A 21,073-nucleotide genomic window follows, 5' to 3' on the forward strand; every position below is an offset into this window, starting at 1 on the left:
CTATATAAATAATATTTTATATTTCTGCGTTAGAGTTTGACCAGATTACGTGTGTCTCGTCCGAGATTCGCCGCGAGTGCATGTGGACAGCCCAATGGGTCACCTGCACCTCGACCGCGCGCGAAAAGTGATACGCGGTCAAATCACGCCATCTGGACAAGGCATAAAAAACGTTTCTTCTATTTTCAGTGGTCCGCAGGTCTGAAAAGGTTGAAAAACACTGCTCTAGATCAGATCAAATGATGAGATGAGAAGCCACTTCGATTCAAACGGCCGTATATTAGTGTGAGAGATCAAAAAGTCTTCAAACGACATAAAGTGAACATGTACAATTTACGGATTTTATAAAATACGACGGAAAACATTACAATTATAAGTTCCGAAATGATAATAACGAAAGCAGTTGACATAAAAATGTAGTATTTTGACAGATTTTGTTTTCATTTAGGTAAATGTTCTTAATTTACGTATAAAACAAAAGCCATATATAATACTATGTAGCTAGCAAATACATTTTTTGTAATTAGGTATAGGCTTATGAGACACGCGTAGCTTGGAATAAGCTTCAATAAACAGATAAATGTGTTTTGTTTATCGGTGATATTTATAGTATATTCAGCGAACTTGTTAGCCTCCCACGCATAATAAATGAATAAGTTGGAAAATTCTGATCAAAACACTTCAAAAATAATTAGAAATTAGAATCACTATAACAAGTTACGGATTTAATGGGAATATTGGACAAGGAAAAAACAATACACACAATATACAAGATCTGGATCCAATTATATTACATATTATTAATTTATTATATTTGGGGCTTATGTTGTCCATGTGCTCGCCCTGCGGGTCTATTCTGAACAGTTATTACTTTAGCACGTTTCCGTTATTCTCATTAGTCCAAATTAATACGGAAGGCATATTCACAAATCAGTTATCAGCGGCTATCTCCAACACTTGGTAAATTCGTAATACGGAAAAATTTAGGTTAGTAGTAGTTAGTTAGTCAGTCAAATTCGGGTATGTTCGTGCTAGGGGATACGTCCGAACCCAAATAGATACACCAGAACCCAAGAATTTTGCATTGACACCTCAGAACACATAGTATGTTACTTTCTAGCACTCGATATTTGACAGCTCGCAGGGAACTATAAATTAAGACGGCGACCGTGACGTATCATATTTCAAAACAGTCGGATCTTAGATCTCAATTCTCAATAAGTAAAATTGACGTGCTCTGTCTTGCTCTACAAGTTAACACAGTCAAGAGAGTGGCTGTTAAAAGATAGCACTTTTCGACAATTCAAACGGTTAACTTATTTACATAATTAACCGCCTGAATACGTAAAGTGATAAATGTGATATATTTATTACAATTAGCTCTTTTTTTGATGTTAAATGATATGTTAGAATAAGCCTGCTGGAGTGGATACGACGAAAAATTCAACATAGGATTAGTGGTATTATTGGAATCATTATCACCATCGATGTATGGACAAATGAAGGAAAATTTACATAAATTGGGAGTTTAATTTCATGATCTATTCGATTTGGAATTTTAGGCATGGATGTATGAAACAAAACAGTGGGAGAGGTAATTTCACTGAAGAATGGAAAATACAATATGATATTGAAAAATATATAAAAATCATTAATATTAAATCTATTAAGAGTAAATAAATAATAGCATTCTTAGTAGTGAACTTGTACTTACTCTATAAGCAGGCTAAGTATGAGAAGAAAAAAATGGAAAACAATTAATTATCACATCTTAGGCATCAAACAACAGTATCAATTGAAAAAAACTTACATATAGACATAAATATTTAAAAACAAACCACATTAATTCAAGTCGCCGACACAATACTCCAAATAAATTAATATTAGTTTTGTTCCCTTGCCTCTTACGAAGTTGAATATGGCAATGTTGCCATTATATGTGTGTACCTATGTTGCATGCCATTTTCCAATTCTTTACTACAAATAATTTGGTGGTGTAATTAAAGTAATTAATTACTTTTTACAATAATAGCATATTGCATGTATGCATTATCAGTTTTGTTCTCTTGCCTCTTACGAAGTTTAATGTGGCAATGTTATTGTAATTTTCTGCATATGCGATTATATTTATTTATGTTGTATCCGGATGCTATTTTCCAATTCTCCAGTACAAATAATTTGGTTAAACTCCATGATTAAATGAAATTACTTTTTACAATATTAGCATATTGCGTGTTTGCAACCCTCGATAATATCATTTGAGAGTAACAAAAACCCATAGCGAGTGAATAGCGAAATAGGGATTTATGTAATGTACAATTATTACGTTAATCACCCTTGTTTATGGTGTCAGAGAGATGTTACAGGCCATTAAACTTAATGTGTGTAAAAAATTGCACCTTCGGTGAATTTGCCTCTAGTGACAGAATACGGTGAATGTAATTTAATCAAATTTACATTTAAAAGTTTTTATATAACCAATGTGCATGTAAAAACATTGAAGGTTCTTAACTTATTGTTTCTACATAATATTGTATGTTATGTGTGCATTAAAATGTAGTTAACCAAGTACTATCAAACCTCACGAAAAGAATTTTGAATAATCCATAGTTTTAATCTTGTAATGTTTTTAGATATTGATAAATTAAAACACTTCAAAATGTATGTAAATTATCGATATATTAAATTGCATGTATCCTGCCACTAGATACCGCTAGTAGGCTTTCGCTCTATCTTAAACAATATAAAAATAAACAATCATAAATAATCGTTTCATGTTTTGAACTATGTGCCATTTATTTATTGATTGGTGTGTAAATATATACCATTAATTTAATTAAACAGAGAAATACAGATAATAAAATATACAATAATATGTTGAAATTATAGTAAATATAAATTTCACGAAATTTGATTCATTTGTTTGACTGCTATCAACTTGCAATATTGGCACTGTTATATTGTTATGGACTCAATCGCAGTTTTAGCGATAACTTATAAAAACGATAAACTTGGTTTTGTTTCGTTATCTGTACTAGGAAGGCGCCTAGTGGACGTAATTGCTACTAAATACATTTTATTTAAAAGTGTTAAATCAAATGACCACGGCAAAGAAAGGCATAGATTGAACATCACAGACGCAAAAAAAAATACACACATCGTCAAACTTTCATTACGCGAGAGCCCCTTCGACCTCATTAGTCAGACAGTTCCGCCCAAAAGAAAAAGTGTAAGACAACTTTGGTTCATCAGAAACAGTTTTTCCTGGCAGGATATAAAAGATCGAAGACGTCGTTAATTTTTTACCAGCTGAAAAGGAAGCGAAGCACTCGAGGCTCGTTTATTTAACATTATCAATTTTATTTTCACCACGTCGACCCGATTAGTTCGTTTACCAATACGAAATATCGAGCCAAACACCAAAAAATACATCAGAAAACACAAACAGTTTTTTTAATATTTTCGACAGAAAATGTAATTTTTAAATTTCTGAAAATATTATTTAGTAATTTTTTTTTAGCCCAAACTATAAAATTTAACTTAGAGATTGTGATGAGCTGGATAACATAGTGAAATACTAAACCGACGTATTGAAGGAATACCAGATGACTGTACATCAAAGATGTTTATCCCTTGGTATTCATTACATATTACCACTCAGTAGCGAAGGGTGGAGGTAGACTGTTAAGATCCTTCATAAATAGTGCACAAACATTGTTAGTCATACGTATTTGTTTTCATTAAACTAAAGATCAATTAAACCCTGCCTAAACCAAACCATAATAGTTTTGGTATAATATTTTGGGCGATACGACAAAATTGTGCACACTTTTTCATTCATATTGTTTGTTTTCGTTACATTAAGAATACATATTACACATATTGTTGGTTAATTTTTTAAAATTCATTAAGCCCTACCTAACCAAACTATAATATATAAAAAATATTATTAAATATTGAAAGCTGTGTACGATTTTATTGCATAATTTTAGATATTTTATAGACAGACGAGTGTTTTTTGACTATTATATAATATTATAGCTTGGTTTTAGCAGAGTTTAATTGAATTTTAAAAACTAACGAACACCATCTGTAAATTGTAGTTTTATTCTAATGAAAACAAGTACGTATGACTGACAAAGTTTAATGTGCACTATTTATGGCAGATCTTAATAGCCTACCTCCACCCTTCGCCACTGACACTATGTGATAGAAACACGTGTTGTAAAGCAATTTTTATATGCGATGAATAAAAAAGTGATGAACTCAATTTTAGTTTGTAACGATGTTTTCCACTGTTTAATTTTAAACATTGTAAACAACACAGGTTGAGAGCTCCTGACTTCAAAATTATAAGCAATTAATAGAAAGGAACAGTTATTAATTTGGTTTGGACCGTAATACATCAAAACTAAAATTATAAAAACAATGCTGCGTAAATTTACATAGGATTCTTATTGTTATCTGAAGAGATAGGCAATTAGAGTAAAGATAAAAATGCTGCATCGTTATCTTAATTCACATCAAGTAAAAAGTGAAATTTAAAGGCAGTTTGCTGATTGTGTTACTTATATTTTTGGTATTTGAATAATTTCATTACTTTTAAATCTAATGAAAATTGCCTAACATTGACCAAAACGCTCTCGGATGCAAAATCTCAATATTAAAGTTAACACGTAAGCCGAATCCGTAAAATACATTCAAGCAAATTTTAGAGACACTGCTCCGATATTGGAGCTTTGATTCGATATAAATAAAAGCAATTTCAAGTTCTATATATATATATATATATATATATCTACATATACCCTTAACTATAGTGTTATTTTAAATAAATTGAGTCAAATATCGAGAAGAACACTCCAGTAACTCTGATACTCTTAAATGAATGCCACTAGAAAGATATATTTTTTTCCAATTCTACAAAAAAATGGATTGCAGGGAAAATGGGTTGCAGGGAAAAAAAGGAAATGGATATATTATTGATTTGTGCAATTTTAAGGCACGAATAATAAGCATTATTGCACCACAAACCCCATTAGTTTAAAACAGCTTCTGTATTACAGGGTATATTAATAAGATGTTAATTAATTTATGGGGGTGTCGCAGTGGCGTATGTAAACCGTACGCCACAGCCATCCGCGTAAAACATAAATTTCGCCTCATACGTTCAATTAAATACGAAATTCGGGGAGTGTTTTAGCCAGATAAGCCGCTAAATTAATTCAGTGAAATGTTTCGACTATTCTGCGCGCCTGTTTAGGAGGCGTTCCGTGCGGCGTTATTTTTTACAGGAAGATTGAAAATGTTCCGTTTTAATAATGGAAAGTTTACAGTAATTTCAGCGCCTCGCACGCCCTCAATGTACCTAATCAACTTTGTCACAAGTACTAGGTTTTACAATGTATTCAATTTAAAATAGATTGGTGCTATGTAATCCGGGGACAGCACACGCGCATTACCCACTCACGCACACAAGTCTAAATTAACATCTGTAATAATTTAATCAAATTAAAGGGTTATCAAAAGTGCCCTTATGTGTATCACTGGTCATCCACCTACAACCAATCCCACGATGGTGACCCCGACACAGAGCTGAAAGCCATAGATGTGGATGTGAGACTTACATCTAAAGGAGAAGACCAATGGCAAAACGCTATGTTTTTAGTACCAATTTGGAAAACGAAAGCGACTAGTGAAATATATTGTCTTTCCGATTTCTAAAATATTTCTTACTTTGGCGGTAAAGGCAAGATGAAATCAGGGAATATAGTCGCAACACAAATATGGTGCTGGAAACAGATGCTGAGATCAGTTTTGTGGACGGTCAAACGAACAAATGAGTCAACATCAGAGAATTCCACATTCGACACGCTCTTCCTAGTTTGTCTGTGTCGGACTATTCAATAATCTGGTCTCCTCATTCTCAAGGACATTGCCTTCCCAAAGGTGCCCCGTCATGTATGTACAGCCGTGGATATGCAGGACTGTTTTCCATGACGGTTGAAACATGTCTGAAAGAAAAGATTTTAAGTGCTGTTCCGATACGGAACCGCACGGGACTGATGTAACAACCATGCATCTTGGTGCTTAAAGAAAGAATTTAGAGAGAAAAACAAAGGTTTGGACTAGCTCAGCTAGTCTAGGTGACATTAAGTGTCCTCTGTATCTGCATACCGAATATCAAGATTTGAATGTGGTGGGTGATTGTGATCAACCCGATTAACTTCCTCTCCAATTCTACAAATTTCTAAAATGTTCAACCTTTTGATTGCCATTCTCGCGAGTGCAACCCGGTCTATTCTCTATCAAGCCAATCCCGTGTGATTGTGGTGCTGAGGAAACCACGGAACACGTGATAGACTGTCGCTGTCTGTTTTATGTACCAAAACAGTGGCCTGGGCATGAATAAGAAAAGCTTAGGCATGTCTCTCCTACTCACAACAGAAGGAGATTAGATTCTCAACGATATTTCTCTGCAGCACGCAAATAATATTCTAAATTGTTGAATATGTTTTTATCATTTTTTTAAAAACAATTAGGTATTATATTATACAATAAAAAAAATAATGATACCCTAAGAAACTAATGGCATCCACGTATCATTCTTTAAATATATTCGGGCCCATCTGTACCGTAGAATATATTACCTAATACTACTACCCGTTGTCTATTGTACGTTAATTTGGTATCTACTAGTTTTCTTGCCTAATGAAGTGATAAATTTTGACTATGGACAGACATAAGTTTCCCAGATTTAACTCCATTGTAGATTACATTAAACGTATTTATTGGTTCTCTGTATGAATATTTTACCGACTAAGAGGCCATCCATGGACTGAAACCGTATGCGGTTTCGATTCGTGTGCCATACTAAACTTATGAATTGTGTTCATGAAAATATATTTTCACTAAATTTGTAAGTGTAAGTGTATGGTATAAACGGACACGATCAGATGCTTATAATATACTTTGTGAAAATATATTTCCAAAAACAGAAAAGATAAGCTTAGTATGGCACACGATTCGAAGCCGCATACAGTTTCAGTCGATGGATGGCCTATAATATTCTAAAATCTAAACTAAATGAACCAAGTAGATCCATAATTAAGTAATTTTGAAGACTTCGACGCCGAGAAGTTAAAAGGTCATTCAATGTCACTATTGTTCCAGTTTAATGATAATTACAAGTTGTGTTATAATTATAAATAAAATAAGTTCATTTCGTCTGATTATTTTGATTGATAAGAAATCCTGTCAGTCTAATGTTTAACTTTAAATTTCTCGCTCACAGTTAAGTCGAATTAGCACTGACTGTGATTCGCCGGATTTCGTACCACTCACTTATGCCGGCGCTCCATTGGCACGCAAGTCAGACGATTTAGTCTTCGCGTGGAGCACCCCAGATCTGCAGACTTTTTAATCCGCAGACCAGGCTCGTTGGATTTCAAACATGTTTGATATTTTTGCCAGACTTCGTCAGTCGATCACTATACAAATTCGATTTGACATTAATACGCAATCATTCGGACCGAAAAAAAATCTGTAATTGTTTTAAACATTTTCATTGATTAATTAGTTAATTTACACATTAGAAAATGAGAGATTTACCAATTATTTTTTTATTTGTATTTTTGAAATTCATAAAAGAAATCGTAAAACTTGTGTTGTTTTCACTGCTATATTATTTTATGCAAGTCTACATATAAATATCACAAAATTATAGGATTATCGGAAGACATCACGAGAATCGTAACTTTTCACTTTTGACAGCTTTACTTTGTTATTCGTTCGTTGATCAGTAGCAGAGCATAGACAAATCGGACAATTTATTGTCCTCGGACTTTTGGCTCGCCAATGGAGCGCTGGCATTAAGTTAAAATTATTATCATAGTAGATTGTGGACTCACCTCTCTGTCTTTGTTACCATAAACGATGCCGAGGTTAGGCATCGCCCTAAGAATGGCCACAAGTGATTGTATCGTATTGCTGTACACCACCGGCCGATACTGTTTGAAGTCTTCATTCGTGAAACCGCTCTCGTGAATAATTCTGGAAACAAGGAAAATGTAAATTAGTAACTCTATAATAATTCATGATACTGACAGAAATATTGAACACTGACCAATCAACGTACATATTATATATCCAAGTATATGTTAATATAACATCCACCCCAGTGGCGAAGGGTGACTTTTGGAAAGAGGTAGGCTGTGGAGATCTAATAAAAAGAGCACACTTGTCAGGTATTATTACGAGAATAGTACGATATTTACTACTAATGAATAGGTCACACTTGTAAATGACAACGACACACTAATTCAATGAAACTTCAAAAACTCATTGACGACATAAAAATGAGCGATGTGTTTAAATTACGTATTTTTCAAAACATGTATACCCATTGGCGGCTCCTCTCTTAGGTCAATTGGTCAATGACCCTCCAAAAATAAATATCTTACAATCTATGTAGGTTATAATCTAAGATGTAGGTACAATGTCTTATAATTATCGGCTAACGCGTCAACTCGCGACGCACGCTAACCGTGTGTATAAAATTTAAACAGAAGGAATCACGATCGGTCGCTGTATAGTCGGGCTCGGGCATTTCAGAATCTGCCGGGATAAAATATTTATAAATATTTCTCTTTCTCTCTCATTTCTCATATGTCAGACGAAGATAAGCACAAAGTCTTTTTCTTTTTCTTCATATTATTTTGTCGCCGTATTAGACGTCATTTAGGTCATTGCCAGAAATGAAAAAGATGTAAATTTTCAATGTGTTAAAATGAAACAGGTATAAAATGGGCGAGCGTGTTTTGTTGGTAAACCTTTTTATACTTATTTGTTATCGCTTCCTATTGTTGTCTGAAATTTTTATATGCAATTTCAATGTTTGTATGCAGTTTAGTTTAAATCCAACCTTAGAGTAATACGCATCGACTGCATTCATTGTGTTAAACCATTGTATACAAGTTATCGATTAAAATGTCATCTGCTATATTAATCATAAAATTTACCTTCTAATAAAATCAGTGGAAATATAAAAAGTGTTTTATATATATAAATGATCCCGCCGTTCCATATCAGTACACAACACTTTTTCTGACAGTGACAGTTAAATGAAAAATGAAGCTAAAAAGCTACGGTATTTTACTGAATTGTTTGATGTGAAATGGACATTTTTTTGAAGAGTAAGTAGGCACCTATCTATAACAATTTCTAGCACTTCTTTTATAATGTATAAAAACCTAATTTGCAATACGTTTTTTTAAGTATACAACGAAAAGCCAAGTTCAAATAATATAATTACTTATTTAAAAATGACCCGCCAAATGGTCAAACAATGGGCCGCCAATGTGTATACCCATCAAAAATCATTAGATAAAATTTATTTTTATTTATAAAAACAATCTATACTTACTTATTTATTAATATTCGATTAAACGCCGTTGAAATTATTTTTTTAATTATCTAATTTTGGACAAAGTGCGCAGTCGTGACAACGTTATTATGCGCGAATGTTTTAGGCTCTGCGATAGGAGCTTACCTTATTTCGTACAAATCAGCAGACTTGCTGAGGTTACGAGACGTAAAGTCCATACGAAAAAAATTCAGAATTATTTCACACATAATCGGAGATTTATTAACGTCGAGACGTCGCGGCGTTTATTATTTATTTACGGCGCGCTGTGGTATATTTTTTAATACCTTTGCAGTTGTTTTGTAAACTGTGTAATACTGTAATACATTCCTACATATACGACATCTCTCGTTGGCAAAATAAATTATTTTTATATAACATAAAATAATGAAGTGATTAAGTATATAAATATGTCAATATACAATTAAAAAATATTTTTCTTAAGAAGGTAGGCTTTAAATAATCGCCTAGTATGGAGTCTTCGCCACTGATCCACCCTATAGGTATGCCTTAGGAGAGAAAATGATTATTTTTTTTACACCAAAGTGTCGAGAGCCAAAATGGTGTAAATTTTATAATAACCAAAGAATACGGTCGCTGTAATTTAGATAGAATTATCTCTTCGCGAACATAAAGTCACGTTTCCGCTAGAATTTTGCAGTTAGCGTATCTCGACATCAAGTGCAAATCTGTGTGAATGCAATTTCATTAATTAATTTATAAGCCAAAATAAAAACTCTGAAAAACTATTCCAATTAAACGAAAGCACTAAAACAATGTATGATTCTCAGAGCACACTAGCATTCCGATAGACACAACAATGGCCCGCCATTGTTCGCAGTAGCAGCTACTGAATGCATTCTTCAAAAGCATCGCGGCGGATGCACTTGCATCGAAATGCAACAATGAAAACTTTGTTAGATGATCATAAAGCCACTGCATTTGATTAGCGAAATAATGCACACAAGCACCAACATAAGTATGAATTAGTTAGTATTCACAGTGAACTTATTGTTTTATCATCAAATGCAGAAGTTTTCAATTGCCAATCAAAATGTACAAATCAAATTATATCATTATTAATATTATTAATACTATCGACCGAAGGTAGTTGATGGAATTTGAATTTAAATTCTAACGGATTTAAATTGTGTACTCCATTTGAGTCGTTTTCTGCGAACCGGGTTTTAATTTAAATTAATCGTAAAAAAATCGTTAAAAACATTAAGGACGGCCAGTATAAATTATTATTAGATATAAGACATGATAAGTCTCACAGTAATGTGTAATTGTTAGATATAAAACAAGGGATGTTTTTATATACTTAAAATAAATAAGGGATACCTTTAGATTAAGTACTGATTAGACTAGATAAAGATTTATTGTGAACTAGCTATATTCCCACAATATTGTAGAGGGTGTAGGTACTGTATGGTAACATGAATGGAAATGTTCACGTCATAAAATCCATAGTTTATTATGTGTTTATGGAACATTATTAGCTGTATCTCCTATCTATACAGATTATTATTTCCCTCGATATTCTCCCCTTGATTGACCCTTGTCCGTGGGAACATATTGCAAGTACAATAAATCTCTATCCAGTATTCAAGCTATATGTATATATTAATCACCTAGTGCAGTGGTCGGCAAACCTATTACTCAACAGAGCCAAATATCAACAGTATAATGATTGAGATTTCTTTTGAGAGCCAAATTTCTTAAACTTAAACTATATAATATGTAGGTACACTGCTTATTAACTTAATAAACTTTAATTAAAGTTTTAAGTCTTAATTAAACTATATGTAAACTCTATAAAACTTGATTTCATACTTAATAATGATCTTATTTATTGATAAAAATTAAATTGTAAGTAATGTATCCATAAAATTAAATCATGACAAACACTTTTAATGTCCATCCCTTGAAAAACTTTGGGTAAGTCAGATTTGTGTTGTTGTTTTAAATTTTAGTCACGATTCCAGGTTCTCATCAATAAGACGACTTTTAAAATTTACTCTTGATAATGTTCATGCTTGAAAAAGACTGTTCGCATGAATATGTAGAACCGGAAAGGGAAAGAACAGCAAAAGATAGTTTTTTCAAGTGATCATAATATGAGTCAGGAATATTATTCCAGGTCTTAAAAACATCATGTCTTCCTTCTCCAGGTCTTTCAATGCAGACTGCTTGTGCTGTGAAGCATATTCATATTTTTTCCTCCTCCAATATATCCATATCAGCACATCATCAACTGTTATTGATAAAGCTGAAAGCAATTTAAGATCTTCTACTTGTTGGTTGATTATATTCGAAGACATTTTGACTGTTCTATCTTACACTGTTTTAGTCCGTATGTGGTCATTTGTGGCAGAGCCACACTCAAGGGGCGAGCCGCGGTTTGCCGACCACTGACCTAGTGAATGTAAACAGGACTCTTGTTTCAGACACAATACTGATAAGTTATGTTAAATGCCTAATATATTTTAATAAAATAAAATCGTTAATTACTAATTTTTGATATAGCAGCCTGGCTAAGCACACATAGTATTTTATGAAAATATCTACGGTAGAAAAGTATGAAGGTTACCGACTTTGAAACTGTTAGCCTCAATTAACGTTTAGGTAAATGGTTAGTACCTACTAACGACAGTAAAAGATAAACTTTGCAAGCACTGTCGTCACATCGTTAATAATCATAGCGACAGCTATGCACTGGTTTTGTGAATGAATGACGCGCATTGTGGTTAAGAATACCGCACACAATATAATATGTACCTACAATGTATAACGATGTGATAACAGGCTGAAATGGCACACAATTCGCGATGAAACTCATTACCAGTATGATTTTAAAATAATATGTTACTGAATTACAGTAGAAGGCAATGTTATATTGATATATGTAGTAGCAAACAAATGATTTGTCTTCGTGTACAGGGGCCTTATGTTAGAACTTACGAGTTGTAGTCGCCCGGTCGACATGACGTCATATGACATCATTGTGACGTACTAACGAGTGATAATAGCATTCGAGAAAATAACGCTAGTCAAATGCTGGCGTTATTCATTGTCCCCATACACAAATAGGTGTTTCAGCGTAATAATATCTATGGTGAGCAGTGTGTGTTGGGCGGCTTGTCGTGTCGTCGGGTGAATTTATATCACTAGTTAGAACATAGGGCTGCATGAGGGTGGGGCGACCAAGACTGCGCTGGTAGAAAGTATACCATTCCTGAGGCTTTCGGCGCAGAATGGAGTGAAGACGCATCGTGGAGGGGGTTAAGGTACCTACACATTGGGTTGTAATGGCGATGATTTTTTTCAACCCTTTCATCACGGAATATAAAAGTTCACTGATAAAATAGTTTAGACTATATAAATAAATAGCGGTAGTCGGTTACGTTTATCCTCTGACACAAGTAGACAATTATTAGACGTAGCATTTAATATTATATTAAATAAATTTTAACAAATATCTTTATCTGTTAACGCTTACTGGAAGACATGATATCTAAACGTATAGGAGCGGGCAAGACACGCAAAATATGTACGTATTAAAAGGGATACATAACGTAAGAAAAAACTCACGCAAACGAAGATTATAAATAAACTGACACGCAAATAAAGGAATCGTTTATTTAATCGGGTCGTGAAAGATAGCAAATGATAGAATGCTCTCATAATAGTTTGACAGATTCTTACAGTCTAGAGGTTTTCCAGTAATAAAGTCTGAATGTGATTTTTAATCAAAATAATTTATGCTGCAGCACTAAACCACACCCAAGAACGTTGACAGGTGGCACTGCCAGCTTGTGTTTTTTTCTGGTAATTAATACAGTGGACACCCACTCAATTCACGTAATTAAATAACGATAAAGATCGGTTTTAACTATGTCATGTTAAGCAAACGAAACTGGTTAGGTATCTACTATTAATATAGATAAATCGAAAAACTACAAGTGGCGTTAGATGGCATGGAAATATAATGTAAAAAGACCGTAAAATAAACGAATAGATAACTACACAAAGCACACAAGAGTACACGGCGTGACGACGAGCTGATGAAATCGCAATGGGTCAGACATGTCGGTCGGCGATTGGACAAAATGCAGTCATACCCAAACAAGGGCCACCCTAAAACCAGCTGGATGGATGAACTTTATCAAGGTCCAGTGGAAGAAGCTAGGGGAGGTCTTCGTACAGCATTGGATCGAACACGGCTGATAAAGATGATAGATACCTAATTTATTTATTTTTAAAACATATAGATAATACATAATAAACATTTGAAAATCTTCCTTGCATTTTTTCGATCAATTACCAAACGCTAGTACACGGTATTATAAAGTATACTTTTCTCGAATAACTCTCCCTAAAATAAAGATTTATTTATAAGAGTGATGTATTCTTTCATCGTTTTTTTTCCAATACGTAATAAACATGTAAAGGTGATCTTTACTAAATTTCGCATAGAAGATATAAGTTTTTTTTTTTAAATATATAAATAGAGGGCCCCGTCAGAAAGTTGGGTTCAGTGAGCATGGAAATTCAGTTCACTGGATCACAGTAGTTTTTTATTATATTTTTATACCGTAATATTGTTTTAGCTAAACCAGTTCATACATAAATTTAATAATGGTTGACCACTCTACGGGTCCATCATCAAAAGAGTATTTGTATAGATAGATATTTATATCACTATAAAAACATCTTAGGAAATAAAGCTGGAAAATACATTTTTTCTCTACATATACATATAATATATATATGTAGGTATACCCAAAAGGCAAAGTCTCTGCTGGTTGAAGGTAAACTATTAGAGATGGGAAAACTGGTCGATTTTGAAGACTAAGTATACTTACTACCAGTATAAAAAAATACTTAGTATAGAAACTTGTTCCAAAATACTTACTAGTATTTAGAATACTATATAGAGCGTTTGGCGTGCGTATGCGACAAAAGTTCCATACTCAACTGAAACTAAAACCAACTCATTATTAGTATTTGAAATACGTATCGGCTCAAGGAACTGACTGTGTATCGGCTTCAATAGAATCGCTAAAAATACGCTGAGCTCCGCTTGTCGAAAAGTCCGATTTATTATAAAATTTATGAGTTGTTTTTCTGTTAGGTTACAATATTCTTGTTAACAAAAATGAATAACAATGATTTTTTTTAATTTTAAACATGTTTTGAGCGGTCGTATAACAAGCCTAAGCCTGTGCGTCATCTCACCACTGTGCTGCGACACAAAATGTATTACCTATTATTCATACATTCGAACGCAATAGACTAATAAATTAAAATATACCTATATTCAAGTGCTATCTCGTTCGCGCGCATTTAATGTCAATAGTGTTAAAAGTCTACCAACTGGCGAGTGCACAGAACAGCGACTCGCGATGATATCATCACAAGTTTTTTGGAACAAGTTTATTGGGCCACACTTACTGAATATGGGTAGTTTCATCCGAAACTTGAGTACACGAACTGGTGACAGTATTTCCAACTCACCTCTATAAACTATTAAGAAAAGCGTAAATAGCATACACTTTGGCGGTGATAGTGAGTATAGTAACGCCAAGTTCTGGGATATTGACTCAACAATAAATATTTCAGAATAAGCATTATTCAGTTACCTCCCTATCCTGGGCCAATCGTATCAGAATCCAGCATCTTGAACATTTGGCCACTTACGGATATTTCGTTTACAATAGAATCTCCTTCTACCTACACTTCTGCTGCCCTCTAGCTTTCTATGCATTATGAGCTGGAATAAATCTTACTTATCGTTGCAAAAATAATGGTTGAAGTATGCAGATTTTTTGCGCTTTATAAGTAGCTATAAGTAATAAAAATACGCTATTAAACCTAACTGTAATTTCGAGATGAATAAATTCAGATGGGAACAGTAAACGAGTAAACCATAGTTTGTACCCTTGGATGAATAGCCGATTACTAATAATTGTTCTATCGATGTCTGCACCGCATGATGTCAATAATCAATCGAGGTAAAACAATAAACGCTCACGAGACATTAAAAGAAATTCTATTATTATTTAACATACTTATTATATTATGGGATACAGGAACATTGTAGCAGAATATGGCGAAACACAACAAAATTTCAGAAGTATTATTTTTTACTAGTAAGTAATACAACAAAAAAATAGCGCAAGTACAAAATAAATATCGCATTAAAACTGACAACGGTATAATTAATCGCTGGTATGTGTATGGCGCATGTGTGTGGGAAACTAATTTCTGATTCGCGAAGAAAAGCGTAGAGTTAAATTACCGCTTTTTACCGAAATAATATAAAGAAAAACGCTAGTCGTCTACAATGCACGAGAGGTGAATGCTGCGCGAAATAGACTTGAACTTTAAAAAATTAAGGTACGCCAAAAACATTAAGAAAACCTTATTTTATGACAATATACTTATAGGATGGAAAGGATTAAGTATATAAATTTTAAATTAACCAGTTAAAAGGTGGTAACTATTGATTCTTGAAGGAAAGAAAAAAAATCGATAGGTAGGAGGTATTTATTCCATAGTATAATTTAATAATGATCGGAACCGTAATTGACCGCTGCAATTAGCGTTTCCGGAAATTTGTACGTATGCAGTTCGCCGTATCACACTTCACCGTGAAATGTTGTATCGGAAATATATAGTCTTATATTAAAGATCATCCAACTTCTTTGGGTCGTATAGTACTGCGATAAAATTCACGTCTAAATAAAACACGGTTCTTGTCGGTTTACAGGAAGCTAGCGAATAACAAATTTTGAACATACCGATATATTGGATTATTTGTCAGGTTAGGTTAGGTTTTCGTTATTGAATTCATGAATTTTGTCAAAGTTGGCTATGAAAATTGGCGTGTTCCCGCCCGGCTTCCTGTAAACCGACTTGTATCTTAAACACTTTATATATACAAAATACGTAATAAAAATTACCGAAACATAGTAGAAAATAGGTATGTAATTTAATTAGAAATACAGAACGCGTAATTTTTTCATCTCGGTGAAAGATGACAGTATACTATACGGTCATCTCTGATTTTGGAAAAATTCATGAATTCAAGAATGAAAACCTAACCTAAATCTAACCTAACAAATAATCCAGTATATTGACTATTTTCAAAATTGGTTTGCCGCTGGCTTTCCGGTCTTTAATATATGACCATATATTTCCGATATAACATTTCACGGCGAAATACATATGTACAAATTTCCGGACACGGTATATTACTATGCAAACAAATCTTATTGCCAATGCAACGTTCACCTTTGCGGAAACGGCCATTCCATAAATTAATAATGTTGCCAGTTAGTTATAGGGCGGGAAACAATATAATAATTGTTTTATTACCGTGCGTTTGTTATGTCAATTAGCTATGGAAATTGGATTTTTTACGACGGCAACACTTTCCAAGCGACTTCAAGAAGTACATTGGAAAACGTACCTACCCATCTTTTAAATTCATACCGAGTGGGTTAACCCGTTCACTGCGCTTACTAATACAGTACTAATACACTTACTAATAAATAAGTGAGTTTTCACACTGCAACGCATCTCAAGAGACTGCTACACTAAAAGGGGAGCAAGGGTCGTGTTAGTGAAAATCGGTTTTTTTTAATAACTGGCTCTACTATGTATCCTATGCGATGTAGAAGTTTCTGTTTTAACGATAAACGAATGTTAGTCACTTGCTCAACCTCTTTGATCCATACTCTGGGGTAAAACACACATTGAAAAATAAAGTGTGATATTTTTCCATAGGGACCCACGACATCATAAGCCTGACGGGTAGCAGTCGCAATCGTTGTCGTTAAATTAGTTCATAATTATGGAGGAAATTTGTTTAGAATTCCATTTTAGTACTTATACTTATGTATGTAGGTGCAGAAAATGTGCGAGGAAGAGACGCAGGTTGGACATAACGCAAATGTTATGAAAATAGCTCAACTATCCTATACAATATTATTTATATAAAACTGTCTTAAACCAATACATTTCTCAAACTGATGACTACGTCACTATTAGCATCTACCAGTCTCCATATCCTGGTGAAAGAATGCCTCAGTTACTTGTCTTTCAGTACTCCTCAGTTTTTTCTCAAAACAGCCGTAATCAATTGGTTCCGCTTATGTGCAGTGACGTCCCTAGATAAAATACCGCCCCTAGGCAGCGACAAAACGCCGCCCCATTTTTGGTAAGTACAGTATTTTTATCATCCTTTCATGAGTCTAATATCTATGAAAAAATGTGTTGTATGCATTGATATACTACTAGATGAGCAGTTCCTATACAAGTGTCATTTTAAAAATGTACCACAAAAGATATAACGAATATCGTCTTATAATATTTCCTTGTAGGTATAATGCGTTAAGACCGTTAACATGGATTCCCGAATTGCCCTGGCTGTAAAACTAAATTTGCGTTCTTGGAATAGTGAACCTAAGGGTAACTGCAACGCAAAACAGACAGAGCAAGTCGTCATGCGCTGACTATTAGTTAGAGTAAGATGCAAGCTAGACCGGGCTTACTCAGTAAGTTTTAACAAAGGCCGACTCGCTGAAAATCGGGCGTCATTTTAAGAAGCATATGATTCATACAGTAGTATATCAATGGTTGTATGTATACATTACTAACAAAATATCAGACTGTGATTATTCGCAAATCTGCATTTGTCGTATCTGGTCACCAAGGACGTCGAAGGGCAACGGAAGTAAACTAGATATCGCGCATCCGACAAAACCAGTGCGCTGAATTTTTAATGGAAAGATATTTTCGTTATTACTAAGTATATGTAGCTTCGTATGTTCAAAATGATTATCCTCGATTTGCCTCACTTCGAGAACTGGCGCCCCCAAGCGACGCTCAATCTGCCTACCCCCACGGGACGTCACTGCTTATGTGTATGCAGTATGGTTTACGATAAACTGCATACAGATCGGAGTATCCAAACCAGGGATAATATGTAATTACAAGTGAGAAAAGTCCCGCAGGCGTTGAGGGTAAACTGTGAAATACGTCTGTCAACTTGCTGCGTCCACCTAACCAGCGTGTTGGAAGAAATCATGCAGCAAAATATTGCACAGTTAGTTTATGGGTTTATGGGTACAAAATCAATAATAACTTCGAAAAATGCTTTCCATAAAAAAACAAAAACACACGTTATCATATTATCGGTTGCCCACGAACTCAACTCTTTGAGACGTGGTCGTACCAGTGTTTTCCCAAGATTCAGAAGAGACGTCGATTCTTAAAATTATTAATTACAAGATAAAAAGAACTTTTTATATATAACGTTTTTAAATTTTCTGTTGAATTATTATGCTCAATATCCTCAAACTTGTACTTGATATGAAGTAAATAAACAACAAACAAACAAACAAATATAGAATACTGAAATGTTATTTTGACATTTCTTTTGATTTCCATAGTAACGCACGTGTATATTAATAATTTTGTTGCTAGGACCACCCCCTTAGCAACCAATATTAGTCTTTTACTTTTTACGGATTTTTCTAAAATAACTTTCCATACAAAACAGAATTAACTGAAAATGAATTCAATTCTGCTTAAAGATGGCTAAAAGTATTAAAAGAACGCATTGGCGTCGTGTTCTGATATAAGTATTCTAAAAGTTTCAAATGTCTAGCTAGTCGGGAAGTTAGTTAAAAATCGATTGCAAGATTTGTACTGGACAAACAACCACCGGACAAACAAGAATACGAGCTAATAAAAACGTTGTAAAAAGCCGAAACCATTGAGCTTTAGCTAGTTAGTTACAATTATTCCATGTTGCAATGTTGCAATACATTTTCGTCATATGCCACGTATTTCTTTTATATTACACCACGATAGCCACGCAGTAACGTGTCAGCAGTACTCGTAACAATAGGAACCTGTTAATACAACCACCATTACGTGGATGCCCATATGCTCCACTTGGTACTTAGGATGATATGTATTTTATTTTATTTATGTACCTTATGTTGTCAAGTCATAATAAAATCGAAGTGAGAGAGCCACAATGTATAAATAGAAATTTGTTTGGCAAAGTAATAAATTATTTCACCAAACTGAATGTTGCCAGTCAGCAGAAAAGGTATAAAATAATCCGGCGTCGATAATAATAATTGAACTCCGAACACACGAATTGGAATCGTGCCAGCGGATTATGGCTGATCCCGCATAAACTGTTGCATTGTTTTAAAATTACGATTTGATATTATTTTCAACCAACATTCCAGGTTGTAAACTGGATTTATGAACGCGTCGAAGCAGGAATAACACAAAGTGTAGAAATGAAAACAAATCCACTGACTTGTAAATTTTACGTTGGAGAACCACAGTATAAAAATAGATAAAAACATGAAGGGCTCATTTGAGCGGAGCGTGCCGAGTGGTATCTTCGATTTCATCAATTGTATGTACACAGTAAACTGTACGCTTCAAATTCGGCCGCTTTGGATGGCTGGATCATGTAAAGTGACATTCGGGAAGCCGGAAGGCAAATTAACGTTGTACAAGATATAGGGATAACGTCTAAATGGATTACCTTGAGCATCCACATAGAGCTGCAGTGCCAGTAAGAATATACACTATCGTTGTCAGTCTCATTTTAAAGCAAAACTGAAGCACCATTTGACAATGGCTTATCATAATATCACATTGTATAAATATGCCTTTGCTTGTGTTGAAAAGATAAGCATTTTTTCCAACTTTCGATTGTTGTCAAACCATTGAGTTTTTACAAAAGTCATTCAACAGGTTTATCAGTCAAACGAAGTATTAAACATTGATGTTCATTCGGAATTCAATTATAATTAAAGGAAGCGGTTAAATAAGTATATTATGATATTCCGGTAGATGTATAATAAATTGTAAAATATGAGAATCTTTAATTCAACTATTTTTTATTCAATAAATAATTCATATGATTTAAAAATGTAATTTTATTTTTATTAAAATTTTAGAGAACGGCCAACACGAAATAACAATGTCAACAGTAAATCACATTTACCGTAATCGTTTGCAGTAAATTGCAGTTCATCGTGAGCTTAAGTATCAGAAACAGATGGTCGTATAGTGTTAAGATCAAATTAGTGTCTAAATAAAACATATTTAAAAACGTAATAAAAATCACCGGAATACAAGTGTAAGAAAGAAGTAAATTGGTAGGTAAATAAATTATAAATATAATAATTTCGTATATTATATTTACACAAAATTCTGGTATTTGCTCGTAAGTATTAAGTCGTATCTACCAAATATCAGATATTTGATACCAATCAATATTAAATTAATATTCTTATTGAATGTAATAAAATTGGAACATTACTATCTGCAATGCTACACGGACAACGCTTTATGATGTTATCTCGATGCTATACGGCCATCTATTTCCGGTGAAACAGCTCACGGGGAACTGAGATTCGGCAAAACCGGCCAGAATACGATGAATGCTGAGTCACGTCAAGCTCAGCATGAATCCTTTTTTTTTTTTTAATTGAATTATCAAAAAGATCGCTATATTAACTATCTGTTCAAAATGATGTATGATTAATATGTGAATTTGGTATCTAAGTCGCGACCTTATAGGTAGCAGTAATGATACTGCGATAA

The 21,073-nt window shown here is 33.8% G+C and overlaps 1 protein-coding gene across 2 annotated transcripts in view; it reads right to left on the reverse strand.

Moving 5' to 3' along the window:
- Positions 1 to 21,073, reverse strand: part of Galphao (G protein alpha o subunit) — a 307,748-nt gene that overhangs the window by 173,977 nt on the left and 112,698 nt on the right. For both annotated transcript variants that reach the window (XM_085943830.1, XM_085943828.1), the window contains exon 3: positions 7,911 to 8,052. In XM_085943830.1, the coding sequence (XP_085799956.1) occupies positions 7,911 to 8,052 (142 nt within the window). The remainder of the gene's footprint in view (positions 1 to 7,910; positions 8,053 to 21,073) is intronic.

The sequence above is a fragment of the Rhyacophila brunnea genome, unplaced genomic scaffold, assembly GCF_057557595.1.
Source record: "Rhyacophila brunnea isolate RB1 unplaced genomic scaffold, BYU_Rbru_1.0 scaffold_16, whole genome shotgun sequence".
Taxonomy (NCBI): domain Eukaryota; kingdom Metazoa; phylum Arthropoda; class Insecta; order Trichoptera; family Rhyacophilidae; genus Rhyacophila; species Rhyacophila brunnea.